The sequence below is a fragment of the Zeugodacus cucurbitae genome, chromosome 3, assembly GCF_028554725.1.
Source record: "Zeugodacus cucurbitae isolate PBARC_wt_2022May chromosome 3, idZeuCucr1.2, whole genome shotgun sequence".
Lineage (NCBI taxonomy): Eukaryota > Metazoa > Arthropoda > Insecta > Diptera > Tephritidae > Zeugodacus > Zeugodacus cucurbitae.
This window is the reverse complement of record NC_071668.1, coordinates 47,903,689-47,916,794: the sequence shown is the minus strand read 5'-3', so window position 1 is coordinate 47,916,794 and position 13,106 is coordinate 47,903,689. Positions and strand designations below refer to the sequence as shown.

The 13,106-nt window shown below is 37.1% G+C and overlaps 2 protein-coding genes across 3 annotated transcripts; one reads left to right on the top strand and one right to left on the bottom strand.

The window, feature by feature from the left end:
* Nucleotides 1–6,943: 6,943 nt before the first annotated feature.
* Nucleotides 6,944–8,342, top strand: LOC128920576 (uncharacterized). The gene is made up of 3 exons (XM_054228329.1): nt 6,944–7,171; nt 7,232–7,354; nt 7,429–8,342. The coding sequence occupies exons 1-3, from the start codon at nt 7,139–7,141 to the stop codon at nt 8,179–8,181; spliced, it is 909 nt and encodes a 302-aa protein (XP_054084304.1). The 5' UTR covers nt 6,944–7,138; the 3' UTR covers nt 8,182–8,342.
* On the bottom strand, nt 8,324–9,886 carry LOC128920575 (putative nuclease HARBI1). 2 transcript variants are annotated; one of them, XM_054228327.1, is made up of 3 exons: nt 9,638–9,886; nt 9,195–9,568; nt 8,324–9,129 (listed from the first exon to the last, which is right to left on the bottom strand). In XM_054228327.1, the coding sequence occupies exons 1-3, from the start codon at nt 9,810–9,812 to the stop codon at nt 8,371–8,373; spliced, it is 1,308 nt and encodes a 435-aa protein (XP_054084302.1). In that variant the 5' UTR covers nt 9,813–9,886; the 3' UTR covers nt 8,324–8,370. The 2 variants fall into 2 exon arrangements, with proteins under 2 accessions (XP_054084302.1, XP_054084303.1); XM_054228328.1 differs by having other exon boundaries at nt 9,195–9,886.
* Between the last annotated feature and the right edge of the window lie 3,220 nt (nt 9,887–13,106).

Here is a 13,106-nt window from a genome sequence, read left to right as displayed (position 1 = left end):
ATCATAACTGGGATTGCATTATCGCAAGGCAATATGTCCTTCCTTTTAAATGGTAAACTTTTACGATCTTCACTATCGAAGACAGTTTTAAACTGGACCGGACTTGGAGCTACGCGTGAAAAGCACGTGATGCCCAAGCATTTGGAAAAAATCAATAAAGACAAAGACCCACCATTTGCACACATGGTTGAGTATTATTATCACTCGGCCGCTCAGCTAATGGAGCCGATGATGATAAAGGAGCTGGAAAAGTATCCTTACATGAAGAAGGAACAGCGTGAACAACGTGTTTCCGCCATGCTTAAATTGATGGGCTGCACTACAAATCTATTGGAAGTTACCTTCCCTATAATAAGAAGTGATGGCAATTACGAGCTAATCACCGGCTATCGCGCACACCACACTAGACACAGATTACCACTCAAAGGCGGTGGGTTCAATTATATTATTGGCTATTATTTTTCTAGAAAAGCTGGTATTTTCAAAAAATTTCTCAACGAATTTTCTAGAATATATGCATGTAGTTGTGTGTTTCAAGAAAATGTTCTTCCTTTTCAATGCTTCAACTGCTGATGTCTAGCATGATATATATAACTGACTGATAATATCCGTTCCTCTTTTGTAGGCATACGTTTTGCCATGGACGTCGACGCCGATGAGATACGCGCTTTGGCTTATCTGATGGCGTTTAAGACGGCTTGCGTGAATGTACCGTTTGGTGGTTCCAAGGGTGGCATACGTATCGACCCGAAGAAGTATACTGCACAAGAATTGCAAACAATTACGCGTCGCTATACAATGGAGCTATTACGTCGCAATATGATAGGTCCGGGTATAGATGTACCGGCACCAGATGTGAATACCAGCCAACGCGAGATGAGTTGGTTGGTGGATCAATATATTAAAACTTTTGGTAATTTTTTTTTATGAAATATTAGAAAACGTCTTGATAGACAAATAAATTGTTCTTCTAGGCTATAACGATGTAGATGCATTGGCCATCACGACTGGTAAGCCAGTAGAAATAGGCGGTATAAATGGTCGCACCGCCGCCACGGGACGTGGTCTATTTAAGGCGGCTGAATGTTTTATTATGGATAAAGATTGGATGGATTTATTAGGCTGGAAGACTGGTTGGAAAGATAAAACCGTGATCGTACAAGGGTTTGGCAATGTCGGTTCCCATGCATCCGTTTTTGTAGTGGAAGCCGGTGCCAAACTGATCGGTGTTCAAGAATTTGACGTGTCTCTAGTAAATGAGAATGGCATAGATCCAAAGGTATGTGGCGTATTGAAAATAAATATCTCCATGATAATATTTTTTTAATTTTCTTCATATACTTAGGACTTAATAGAGTATTATGCAAAAAATAATAAATCAATCAAGGGCTATACCAAAGCCACCGAAAAAGAGGGCAGTTTGTTGGGTGAAAAATGCGATATACTAATGCCTTGCTCTACGCAAAAGGTTCTCACTGTCGAAAATGCTAACAGTGTACAAGCCAAGATGATTTTAGAAGGCGCTAATGGTCCTTCGACGCCAGCTGCCGATGAAATATTACGTAAAAAGAATGTACTCATTATACCGGATTTGTTTTGCAATGCTGGCGGTGTAACGGTATCCTACTTTGAGTACTTAAAGAATATCAATCATGTATCTTATGGCAAAATGAATGTTAAACGCGAGAAAGCCATAATCAACGAGATCTTTAACTCTATGAATGAGTGCGAGGTAAGTGAACTTTGACCACCGTGCAAATAAGTTAATTTGTTAATATGATTTTTTTTAATTTATTTATTTAGGATAAGTTCAAGCCAAACAAAAAGTTAAAGCTCATAAGAGACTGTACGAAGGAGGCGGATATTGTAGACGCAGGACTACAAACAGTTATGGAAACTGCGGGGGCAGGCATTAAGATTGTGGCCAATGAATTCGGTCTCTGCAATGATTTACGCACCGCTGCCTTTATTTACTCGATTTCTAAGATTTTCCGAGCCTTAGAAATGGAGGGCATTTCTCAACAATAATTACAGAATGCGTCTGAAGTCGCTTGGCGATTATTTATTTTTACAAATTTTACATTTATATATTTATAAGATCCAAAGTGTAATATCCTTTTGTATATTTTTCTTAAATTTTTAAATAAATATTTCTTTACAAAAACACAAACAGAATGGCTTCTTGACAGCAACAGTTTAACAATTAAAAAAAAAAACCCCTACCCACTTACTACGCCAATTTTGGTGGCATTCACCACTGCAATGATTTACGCACCGCCGCCTTTATTTACTCGATTTCGAAGATTTTCCGAGCATTAGAATTGGAGGGCATTTCTCAGCAATAATTGCAGAATGCGTCTGAAGTCGCTAGGCGATTGTTTATTTTTACACATTTTACATTTATATATTTATAAGATCCAAAGTGTAATATCCTTTTGTATATTTTTCTTCAATTTTTAAATAAATATTTCTTTACACAAACACAAACAAAATGGCTTCTTGACAGCAACAGTTTTACAATTAAAAAACAAAACCCCTACCCACTTACCTCTGTTTTTGGTACCCTTATATCTGTTTTTCTGTTTTTGGTAATATGGTACTCATACGACCTGTATAACCCCATTTGCGCGCCGTGAAAAAATCGGGTTTTCACCACGCGCCAATGCATCAAATGCACCAAAATGCACCAAAAAAGTGGTGAATGGTACCAAAAATCCATCCACCAAATGCACCAAAAATAGCGTAGTAAGTGGGTAGGGGTTATTATGCATTATTCGTCATTTTTTACGATCCCCAAAATCCAAAATTTTTGCCAGAATAAAATAATTAACATTAAAAAAACATTAACATTAACATATTTTCAACAGAAAAAATCAAAACTTCAAAACATAAACAGTCAATATTGTCAAATTTATTTTTCTCAGTTCAGTTGATATTGAGATTTTCATAAGAACAGTTGTGTTGAACGGAGCGATTTGAATTTGTTCTCGAAGAAAATAATTACAAAAAAAAACCTGACGCAAATAATAAATAAACAAAAAATATTTTCTTACTGAATATTGTGGAATATTTATATATTCGTAATACAATTGTATATATACAATATACAACAAAATCAGCGGATACCAAAATAATTGCCGAAAAAGTGAGTGCAAAAAATTTCTTACAAAAACACACAAAAAAAATCATAACTGGGATTGCATTATCGCAAGGCAATATGTCCTTCCTTTTAAATGGTAAACTTTTGCGATCTTCACTATCGAAGACAGTTTTAAACTGGACCGGACTTGGGGCTACGCGTGAAAAGCACGTGATGCCCAAGCATTTGGAAAAAATCAATAAAGACAAAGACCCACCATTTGCACACATGGTTGAGTATTATTATCACTCGGCCGCTCAGCTAATGGAGCCGATGATGATAAAGGAGCTGGAAAAGTATCCTTACATGAAGAAGGAACAGCGTGAACAACGTGTTTCCGCCATGCTTAAATTGATGGGCTGCACTACAAATCTATTGGAAGTTACCTTCCCTATAATAAGAAGTGATGGCAATTACGAGCTAATCACCGGCTATCGCGCACACCACACTAGACACAGATTACCACTCAAAGGCGGTGGGTTCAATTATATTATTGGCTATTATTTTTCTAGAAAAGCTGGTATATTCAAAAAATTTCTCAACGAATTTTCTAGAATATATGCATGTAGTTGTGTGTTTCAAGAAAATGTTCTTCCTTTTCAATGCTTCAACTGCTGATGTCTAGCATGATATATATAACTGACTGATAATATCCGTTCCTCTTTTGTAGGCATACGTTTTGCCATGGACGTCGACGCCGATGAGATACGCGCTTTGGCTTATCTGATGGCGTTTAAGACGGCTTGCGTGAATGTACCGTTTGGTGGTTCCAAGGGTGGCATACGTATCGACCCGAAGAAGTATACTGCACAAGAATTGCAAACAATTACGCGTCGCTATACAATGGAGCTATTACGTCGCAATATGATAGGTCCGGGTATAGATGTACCGGCACCAGATGTGAATACCAGCCAACGCGAGATGAGTTGGTTGGTGGATCAATATATTAAAACTTTTGGTAATTTTTTTTTATGAAATATTAGAAAACGTCTTGATAGACAAATAAATTGTTCTTCTAGGCTATAACGATGTAGATGCATTGGCCATCACGACTGGTAAGCCAGTAGAAATAGGCGGTATAAATGGTCGCACCGCCGCCACGGGACGTGGTCTATTTAAGGCGGCTGAATGTTTTATTATGGATAAAGATTGGATGGATTTATTAGGCTGGAAGACTGGTTGGAAAGATAAAACCGTGATCGTACAAGGGTTTGGCAATGTCGGTTCCCATGCATCCGTTTTTGTAGTGGAAGCCGGTGCCAAACTGATCGGTGTTCAAGAATTTGACGTGTCTCTAGTAAATGAGAATGGCATAGATCCAAAGGTATGTGGCGTATTGAAAATAAATATCTCCATGATAATATTTTTTTAATTTTCTTCATATACTTAGGACTTAATGGAGTATTATGCAAAAAATAATAAATCAATCAAGGGCTATACCAAAGCCACCGAAAAAGAGGGCAGTTTGTTGGGTGAAAAATGCGATATACTAATGCCTTGCTCTACGCAAAAGGTTCTCACTGTCGAAAATGCTAACAGTGTACAAGCCAAGATGATTTTAGAAGGCGCTAATGGTCCTTCGACGCCAGCTGCCGATACCGGATTTGTTTTGCAATGCTGGCGGTGTAACGGTATCCTACTTTGAGTACTTAAAGAATATCAATCATGTATCTTATGGCAAAATGAATGTTAAACGCGAGAAAGCCATAATCAACGAGATCTTTAACTCCATGAATGAGTGCGAGGTAAGTGAACTTTGACCACCGTGCAAATAAGTTAATTTGTTAATATGAATTTTTTTAATTTATTTATTTAGGATAAGTTCAAGCCAAACAAAAAGTTAAAGCTCATAAGAGACTGTACGAAGGAGGCGGATATTGTAGACGCAGGACTACAAACAGTTATGGAAACTGCGGGGGCAGGCATTAAGATTGTGGCCAATGAATTCGGTCTCTGCAATGATTTACGCACCGCTGCCTTTATTTACTCGATTTCTAAGATTTTCCGAGCCTTAGAAATGGAGGGCATTTCTCAACAATAATTACAGAATGCGTCTGAAGTCGCTTGGCGATTATTTATTTTTACAAATTTTACATTTATATATTTATAAGATCCAAAGTGTAATATCCTTTTGTATATTTTTCTTCAATTTTTAAATAAATATTTCTTTACACAAACACAAACAAAATGGCTTCTTGACAGCAACAGTTTTACAATTAAAAAACAAAACCCCTACCCACTTACCTCTGTTTTTGGTACCCTTATATCTGTTTTTCTGTTTTTGGTAATATGGTACTCATACGACCTGTATAACCCCATTTGCGCGCCGTGAAAAAATCGGTTTTTCACCACGCGCCAATGCATCAAATGCACCAAAATGCACCAAAAAAGTGGTGAATGGTACCAAAAATCCATCCACCAAATGCACCAAAAATAGCGTAGTACGCCAATTTTGGTGGCATTCACCACTTTTTTGTTGTTTTTTGATGCATTTTGGTGGATGGATTTTGGTACCATTCACCACTTTTTTGATTTTTTTTGGTGGATGGATTTTGGTACCATTCACCACTTTTTTGGTGTTTTTTGATGCATTTTGGTGGATGGATTTTGGTACCATTCACCACTTTTTTGGTGTTTTTTGATGCATTTTGGTGGATGGATTTTGGTACCATTCACCACTTTTTTGCTTTTTTTTGGTGGATGGATTTTGATACCATTCACCACTTTTTTGGTTTTGATGTTTTTTGGCGATTGTTGGTGTTGTTTGGTGGATGGATTTTGGTACCATTCACCACATTTTTGGTGCTTTTTTATGTTTTTTTGGCGATTTTTGGTGTTTTTTGGTATTTTTTGATACATTGGCGCGTCGTGAAAAAATCGATTTTTTGTGATTGTCGCGCTCCTGGTTATACTGGAGTGATGGTGGATGGATGAAAAAGTTAGTGCTCGATAGCACCAACATTTATAAATAGAATTCCATCCACCTAGTGCATCCGTTCCATCCGCCAGTGACCACCAAATGTGCGTCATTGGGTGACCATCGACATATAGTACACGTGCGATTGTCGCGCTCCTGGTGACGCTAGGTTCGCTACCAATGGCTCAAATGATAGCCAATGGAACCTACTAGGTGGCCCAAAGCGTTTGAGCCACCAACCGGACGCACCCAATAGCATAGCGTTTTAAAGTGTACATACTTTTGTACCCCATCATACATATATATGTGTTCAAGTGTACACATTGTTTCACATATGATTATTGAATTTGTTATACATTTATCAACATATGATAGAATTTGTTATACATTTATCAACATATGATTATGATAGAATTTTCACATATAGATGGATACCCATACAATGTTACACATGTGCTGCTAACAGCTGATGTGGCAGATGGCATATGGCATGCGTTTATGCATGATCATTGAGATGATTGGTGGATGGATTTTTCACATATAGATGGAGGTACCCGTACATTATTACACATGTGCTGCTAACAGCTGATGTGGCAGATGGCATATGGCATGCGTTTATGCATGATCATTGAGATGATTGGTGGATGGATTTTTCACATATAGATGGAGGTACCCGTACAATATTACACATGTGATGCTAACAGCTGATGTGGCAGATGGCATATGGCATGCGTTTAAGATGCATGATGCGATCATTGAGATAATTCTCATGAATTCTCAACTTGTTTATATGCACTATGTATATATAACAAACAGACGCGCATAATGTGTACATATGTCTTTTGGTATACCATTACGCATGATCATGTGTGTATTTATGCCCTTTTTTATACTAAGGGTATTCGTTTAAACGTGTAAAAGCCCCGTAAACCTCTTAAACCGTGTATATTTACGAATGCGTAAAAATCTGGCAGCAACTTATATGGAAATTCATTTAAACACATTACGCACCAATGTCAGTGTGTAAAGAACACTTGTAAATTTACGATATTGCAAAAGCAACCCTACCAAACGACCAGCTGATGAATATTATTGTGAAAATTAAAATGGAAAAGGTAAGAATGAAACTCGGAACATAAATTTTATTTAATTGTTGCAATTGTTTTATATTTCAGGATAAAAAGTTAAAGCAAAAGCGTCTACGGCTGAAACCGTCCCATCGCTGGACAGAGTCGCAGTCCCTGCAGCTGTTGCAAGCAGTATCCGACGCAATTAAAGATAGTCCAGAATCTTTTGAGGTAAGGGTTTTAGAAAAGTGAAAATGTTTAGGTACATATGTTTGTTTTAACACGAATTTACGCATATCTTCCAGAAACCGACCTCCCAAAGGTTTTACGAAAAATTGCAGCAAAATACACCGGCACTTCAATCTGTCGTTTGCGTAGCTATGAAAAGCAAAATGAGGTATCTCAAAGCGTTGTACGTTGCCGCGGCAGCCTGGAAAAACAAAACTGGGTCTGGACTACTCGCTAATGGTGACGAGTCAAGCGTATCAGCGCATGTCAACAAAATTTGTCCCAACTTTGACTTACTGGAAGTTATCTTCGGGCAACGCAAAAATGTAAATCCCGGAGTAATTTTTGAAAGCACTGACAGCATTGAAGTACTGGCTGATTCCCCTTGTGCTGATAGTTCGTTAAACGATACCATCGATTCCTACGACTTGTGTGCGCTCGATTGTGAGGATTTAGTTGACCCAATATTACCTATAAGTATAAGTAGCGATTGCAGTGCCGCCGCCGCGGCAACTTCTACACCACAAAGTTCGTTGGACTTTAGAAGTTCAACAAAAAAACCAAAAAGAAAGAGTGAAGCCCCGTTCAATAAATTGATTTTTATTCAGGAGAAAAGGTTGGAATTAGAAGTTAAGAAAATAGAATTAGAAAAAGAAAAAGAAAAGAATGAGGTCGAGTTGAAAAGAATTGAACTGAATAATCAATTAGAAATGAAAAGAATTGAAACTGAATCAGAAAAAGAAACCAAACTGGAAATTGAAAAACTGAAACTTGCTAGTGAAGAACGCATTAAAATGTTTGAAATAGAGTTAAAGTTAAAATCAAAATAAATGTGAAACTTTAAGAGATTTCACATGGTACTTTTTTCGCAAATTTAAAAGATCTCATAGCAAAATACATGTATATTTGAATGTAACTAAATGTTAATAGGCACAGAAGCACTTTTTATTTTTCTGTAAATAAAAGCATATATTAATGGATTTTAAAGATATGTAAACATGAGTTTCAATACTTTATTTTTAAGTTTCCATTAGTGATAACAATGAAAGGCGCTTAGATGCACCTTCAACTGTTGGTAAGTTTTGATCCCCAGGCTCGTCGACTTCACTGTTTTCACTAATGCTTTCTTCGTCAACATCAAAACCACCGTCGTTTTCTTTTAATATAATATTGTGCAATATCGCACAAACTAATATCCACCGGCATGCAAACTTTACCGAATTATCACTCTTTATTTGAATTTTGAGTTCTTTCAAGCTATTAAAACGTTCTTTCAATAAACCAAAGCAATGCTCAATTCTTATTCGGTACTGGCTGAACGTTCTGTTGAACAGAATTCGTTGATTCAAGGTGCCTTCCGTTGCGTTTATTCTAAAAGGAGTAATAAGGGTCGAAGTTAATTTATATGCACTGTCTGCAGCTAACCACTCTGATCCTGTTAGCATTTCAGTGGCGTTTGTGGATAGCTCGCAATTGTTGTATATCCTAGCGTCGTGAACACTACCGGGATACCCCAATACCATATGACGAATTACTAGTTTGTGGTCACACACACATTGAGCCTTAAGTGAATATATATGCTTGCGAGAAAAATATGCTTCGCAATCTACAGTGGGTTTTTCCGCCAATTTTATCTCCGTTCCATCTACGTAGCCAACACAATGTGGTAGCTCACTGAGTGTTTGAACAACTAAAGCTCTACGCTCTACAGGGTCCGGCCAAAACAGAAACTGAGTTTTCCTTTTAATAATTGCATCAAATACCCTGTTGGTCATGACCTATTGAGAAATTTAAAATACAGCTGAAACACAAATTTTAACCGATACATATGTAAATAGCTCACCTGTATTACTCCACCATCGCTAATACCAAACAAACTAGCAATTTTAGTAATTGTTGCTCCTTCTCCACATGAACCCAGTCGGTACATTACTACAGCCAATTGAATTTGGATAGGAAACTGTTTACATGAACGTGGACCATTGAACACTTCGTCATCCTTTATCAGATCAATGATAAAATCAAATGTGGTTTTGCTGACTCGCACAATTTCTCGAAACCTGTTTTCATCCAAATGCGGTAATACATCTATTAAAAAGTTGGGTGATTTTGGGACAGAATGATGAACAAATGTAGATCCATATCTAAAATATGCAGCAGCTGCCAATGCAAAGCTAAAGTCTTCCATAATTTCATCTTCCTTTTTGCGTTGGATTTCTGAAATCATTTATATATTTATGTATATATGCGCCTTTAAAAAATGTAGCATTGACGCAAAACAATTACCGTCATGTTTTCCAAACAGCTCCAACATTAACAAATCAAATACTAGTGATTTTTCGCAAAGTTGAATAAATTTTGCTTTTTCGCTAACTTTCGGCATTTTAATATTTTGACACCCAAACAGCTGTTTAATACATAAATAAGTGGCATTTACACAAAGAATTTGAAGTGCGTTCATGTAACACACTGCGTATTTGCATAAATTTATGCGATGGGTAACATTACACGTTTAAACGAATACCCTTACTATTTTTTTTCTTTCTTTTTTCTTTTTACAGGTTATGCTGTTATGCTGCTGCTGCTTCTGTTGCTGTTGTTCCTGTTGTTCCTGTTGTTCGAGGGTGGGTGGGCAAGGGGAAGAAACCCCCTACCCACTTACTACGCCAATTTTGGTGGTATTCACCACTGCAATGATTTACGCACCGCCGCCTTTATTTACTCGATTTCGAAGATTTTCCGAGCATTAGAATTGGAGGGCATTTCTCAGCAATAATTGCAGAATGCGTCTGAAGTCGCTAGGCGATTGTTTATTTTTACACATTTTACATTTATATATTTATAAGATCCAAAGTGTAATATCCTTTTGTATATTTTTCTTCAATTTTTAAATAAATATTTCTTTACACAAACACAAACAAAATGGCTTCTTGACAGCAACAGTTTTACAATTAAAAAACAAAACCCCTACCCACTTACCTCTGTTTTTGGTACCCTTATATCTGTTTTTCTGTTTTTGGTAATATGGTACTCATACGACCTGTATAACCCCATTTGCGCGCCGTGAAAAAATCGGGTTTTCACCACGCGCCAATGCATCAAATGCACCAAAATGCACCAAAAAAGTGGTGAATGGTACCAAAAATCCATCCACCAAATGCACCAAAAATAGCGTAGTAAGTGGGTAGGGGTTATTATGCATTATTCGGCATTTTTTACGATCCCCAAAATCCAAAATTTTTGCCAGAATAAAATAATTAACATTAAAAAAACATTAACATTAACATATTTTCAACAGAAAAAATCAAAACTTCAAAACATAAACAGTCAATATTGTCAAATTTATTTTTCTCAGTTCAGTTGATATTGAGATTTTCATAAGAACAGTTGTGTTGAACGGAGCGATTTGAATTTGTTCTCGAAGAAAATAATTACAAAAAAAAACCTGACGCAAATAATAAATAAACAAAAAATATTTTCTTACTGAATATTGTGGAATATTTATATATTCGTAATACAATTGTATATATACAATATACAACAAAATCAGCGGATACCAAAATAATTGCCGAAAAAGTGAGTGCAAAAAATTTCTTACAAAAACACACAAAAAAAATCATAACTGGGATTGCATTATCGCAAGGCAATATGTCCTTCCTTTTAAATGGTAAACTTTTGCGATCTTCACTATCGAAGACAGTTTTAAACTGGACCGGACTTGGGGCTACGCGTGAAAAGCACGTGATGCCCAAGCATTTGGAAAAAATCAATAAAGACAAAGACCCACCATTTGCACACATGGTTGAGTATTATTATCACTCGGCCGCTCAGCTAATGGAGCCGATGATGATAAAGGAGCTGGAAAAGTATCCTTACATGAAGAAGGAACAGCGTGAACAACGTGTTTCCGCCATGCTTAAATTGATGGGCTGCACTACAAATCTATTGGAAGTTACCTTCCCTATAATAAGAAGTGATGGCAATTACGAGCTAATCACCGGCTATCGCGCACACCACACTAGACACAGATTACCACTCAAAGGCGGTGGGTTCAATTATATTATTGGCTATTATTTTTCTAGAAAAGCTGGTATATTCAAAAAATTTCTCAACGAATTTTCTAGAATATATGCATGTAGTTGTGTGTTTCAAGAAAATGTTCTTCCTTTTCAATGCTTCAACTGCTGATGTCTAGCATGATATATATAACTGACTGATAATATCCGTTCCTCTTTTGTAGGCATACGTTTTGCCATGGACGTCGACGCCGATGAGATACGCGCTTTGGCTTATCTGATGGCGTTTAAGACGGCTTGCGTGAATGTACCGTTTGGTGGTTCCAAGGGTGGCATACGTATCGACCCGAAGAAGTATACTGCACAAGAATTGCAAACAATTACGCGTCGCTATACAATGGAGCTATTACGTCGCAATATGATAGGTCCGGGTATAGATGTACCGGCACCAGATGTGAATACCAGCCAACGCGAGATGAGTTGGTTGGTGGATCAATATATTAAAACTTTTGGTAATTTTTTTTTATGAAATATTAGAAAACGTCTTGATAGACAAATAAATTGTTCTTCTAGGCTATAACGATGTAGATGCATTGGCCATCACGACTGGTAAGCCAGTAGAAATAGGCGGTATAAATGGTCGCACCGCCGCCACGGGACGTGGTCTATTTAAGGCGGCTGAATGTTTTATTATGGATAAAGATTGGATGGATTTATTAGGCTGGAAGACTGGTTGGAAAGATAAAACCGTGATCGTACAAGGGTTTGGCAATGTCGGTTCCCATGCATCCGTTTTTGTAGTGGAAGCCGGTGCCAAACTGATCGGTGTTCAAGAATTTGACGTGTCTCTAGTAAATGAGAATGGCATAGATCCAAAGGTATGTGGCGTATTGAAAATAAATATCTCCATGATAATATTTTTTTAATTTTCTTCATATACTTAGGACTTAATGGAGTATTATGCAAAAAATAATAAATCAATCAAGGGCTATACCAAAGCCACCGAAAAAGAGGGCAGTTTGTTGGGTGAAAAATGCGATATACTAATGCCTTGCTCTACGCAAAAGGTTCTCACTGTCGAAAATGCTAACAGTGTACAAGCCAAGATGATTTTAGAAGGCGCTAATGGTCCTTCGACGCCAGCTGCCGATGAAATATTACGTAAAAAGAATGTACTCATTATACCGGATTTGTTTTGCAATGCTGGCGGTGTAACGGTATCCTACTTTGAGTACTTAAAGAATATCAATCATGTATCTTATGGCAAAATGAATGTTAAACGCGAGAAAGCCATAATCAACGAGATCTTTAACTCTATGAATGAGTGCGAGGTAAGTGAACTTTGACCACCGTGCAAATAAGTTAATTTGTTAATATGATTTTTTTTAATTTATTTATTTAGGATAAGTTCAAGCCAAACAAAAAGTTAAAGCTCATAAGAGACTGTACGAAGGAGGCGGATATTGTAGACGCAGGACTACAAACAGTTATGGAAACTGCGGGGGCAGGCATTAAGATTGTGGCCAATGAATTCGGTCTCTGCAATGATTTACGCACCGCTGCCTTTATTTACTCGATTTCTAAGATTTTCCGAGCCTTAGAAATGGAGGGCATTTCTCAACAATAATTACAGAATGCGTCTGAAGTCGCTTGGCGATTATTTATTTTTACAAATTTTACATTTATATATTTATAAGATCCAAAGTGTAATATCCTTTTGTATATTTTTCTTCAATTTT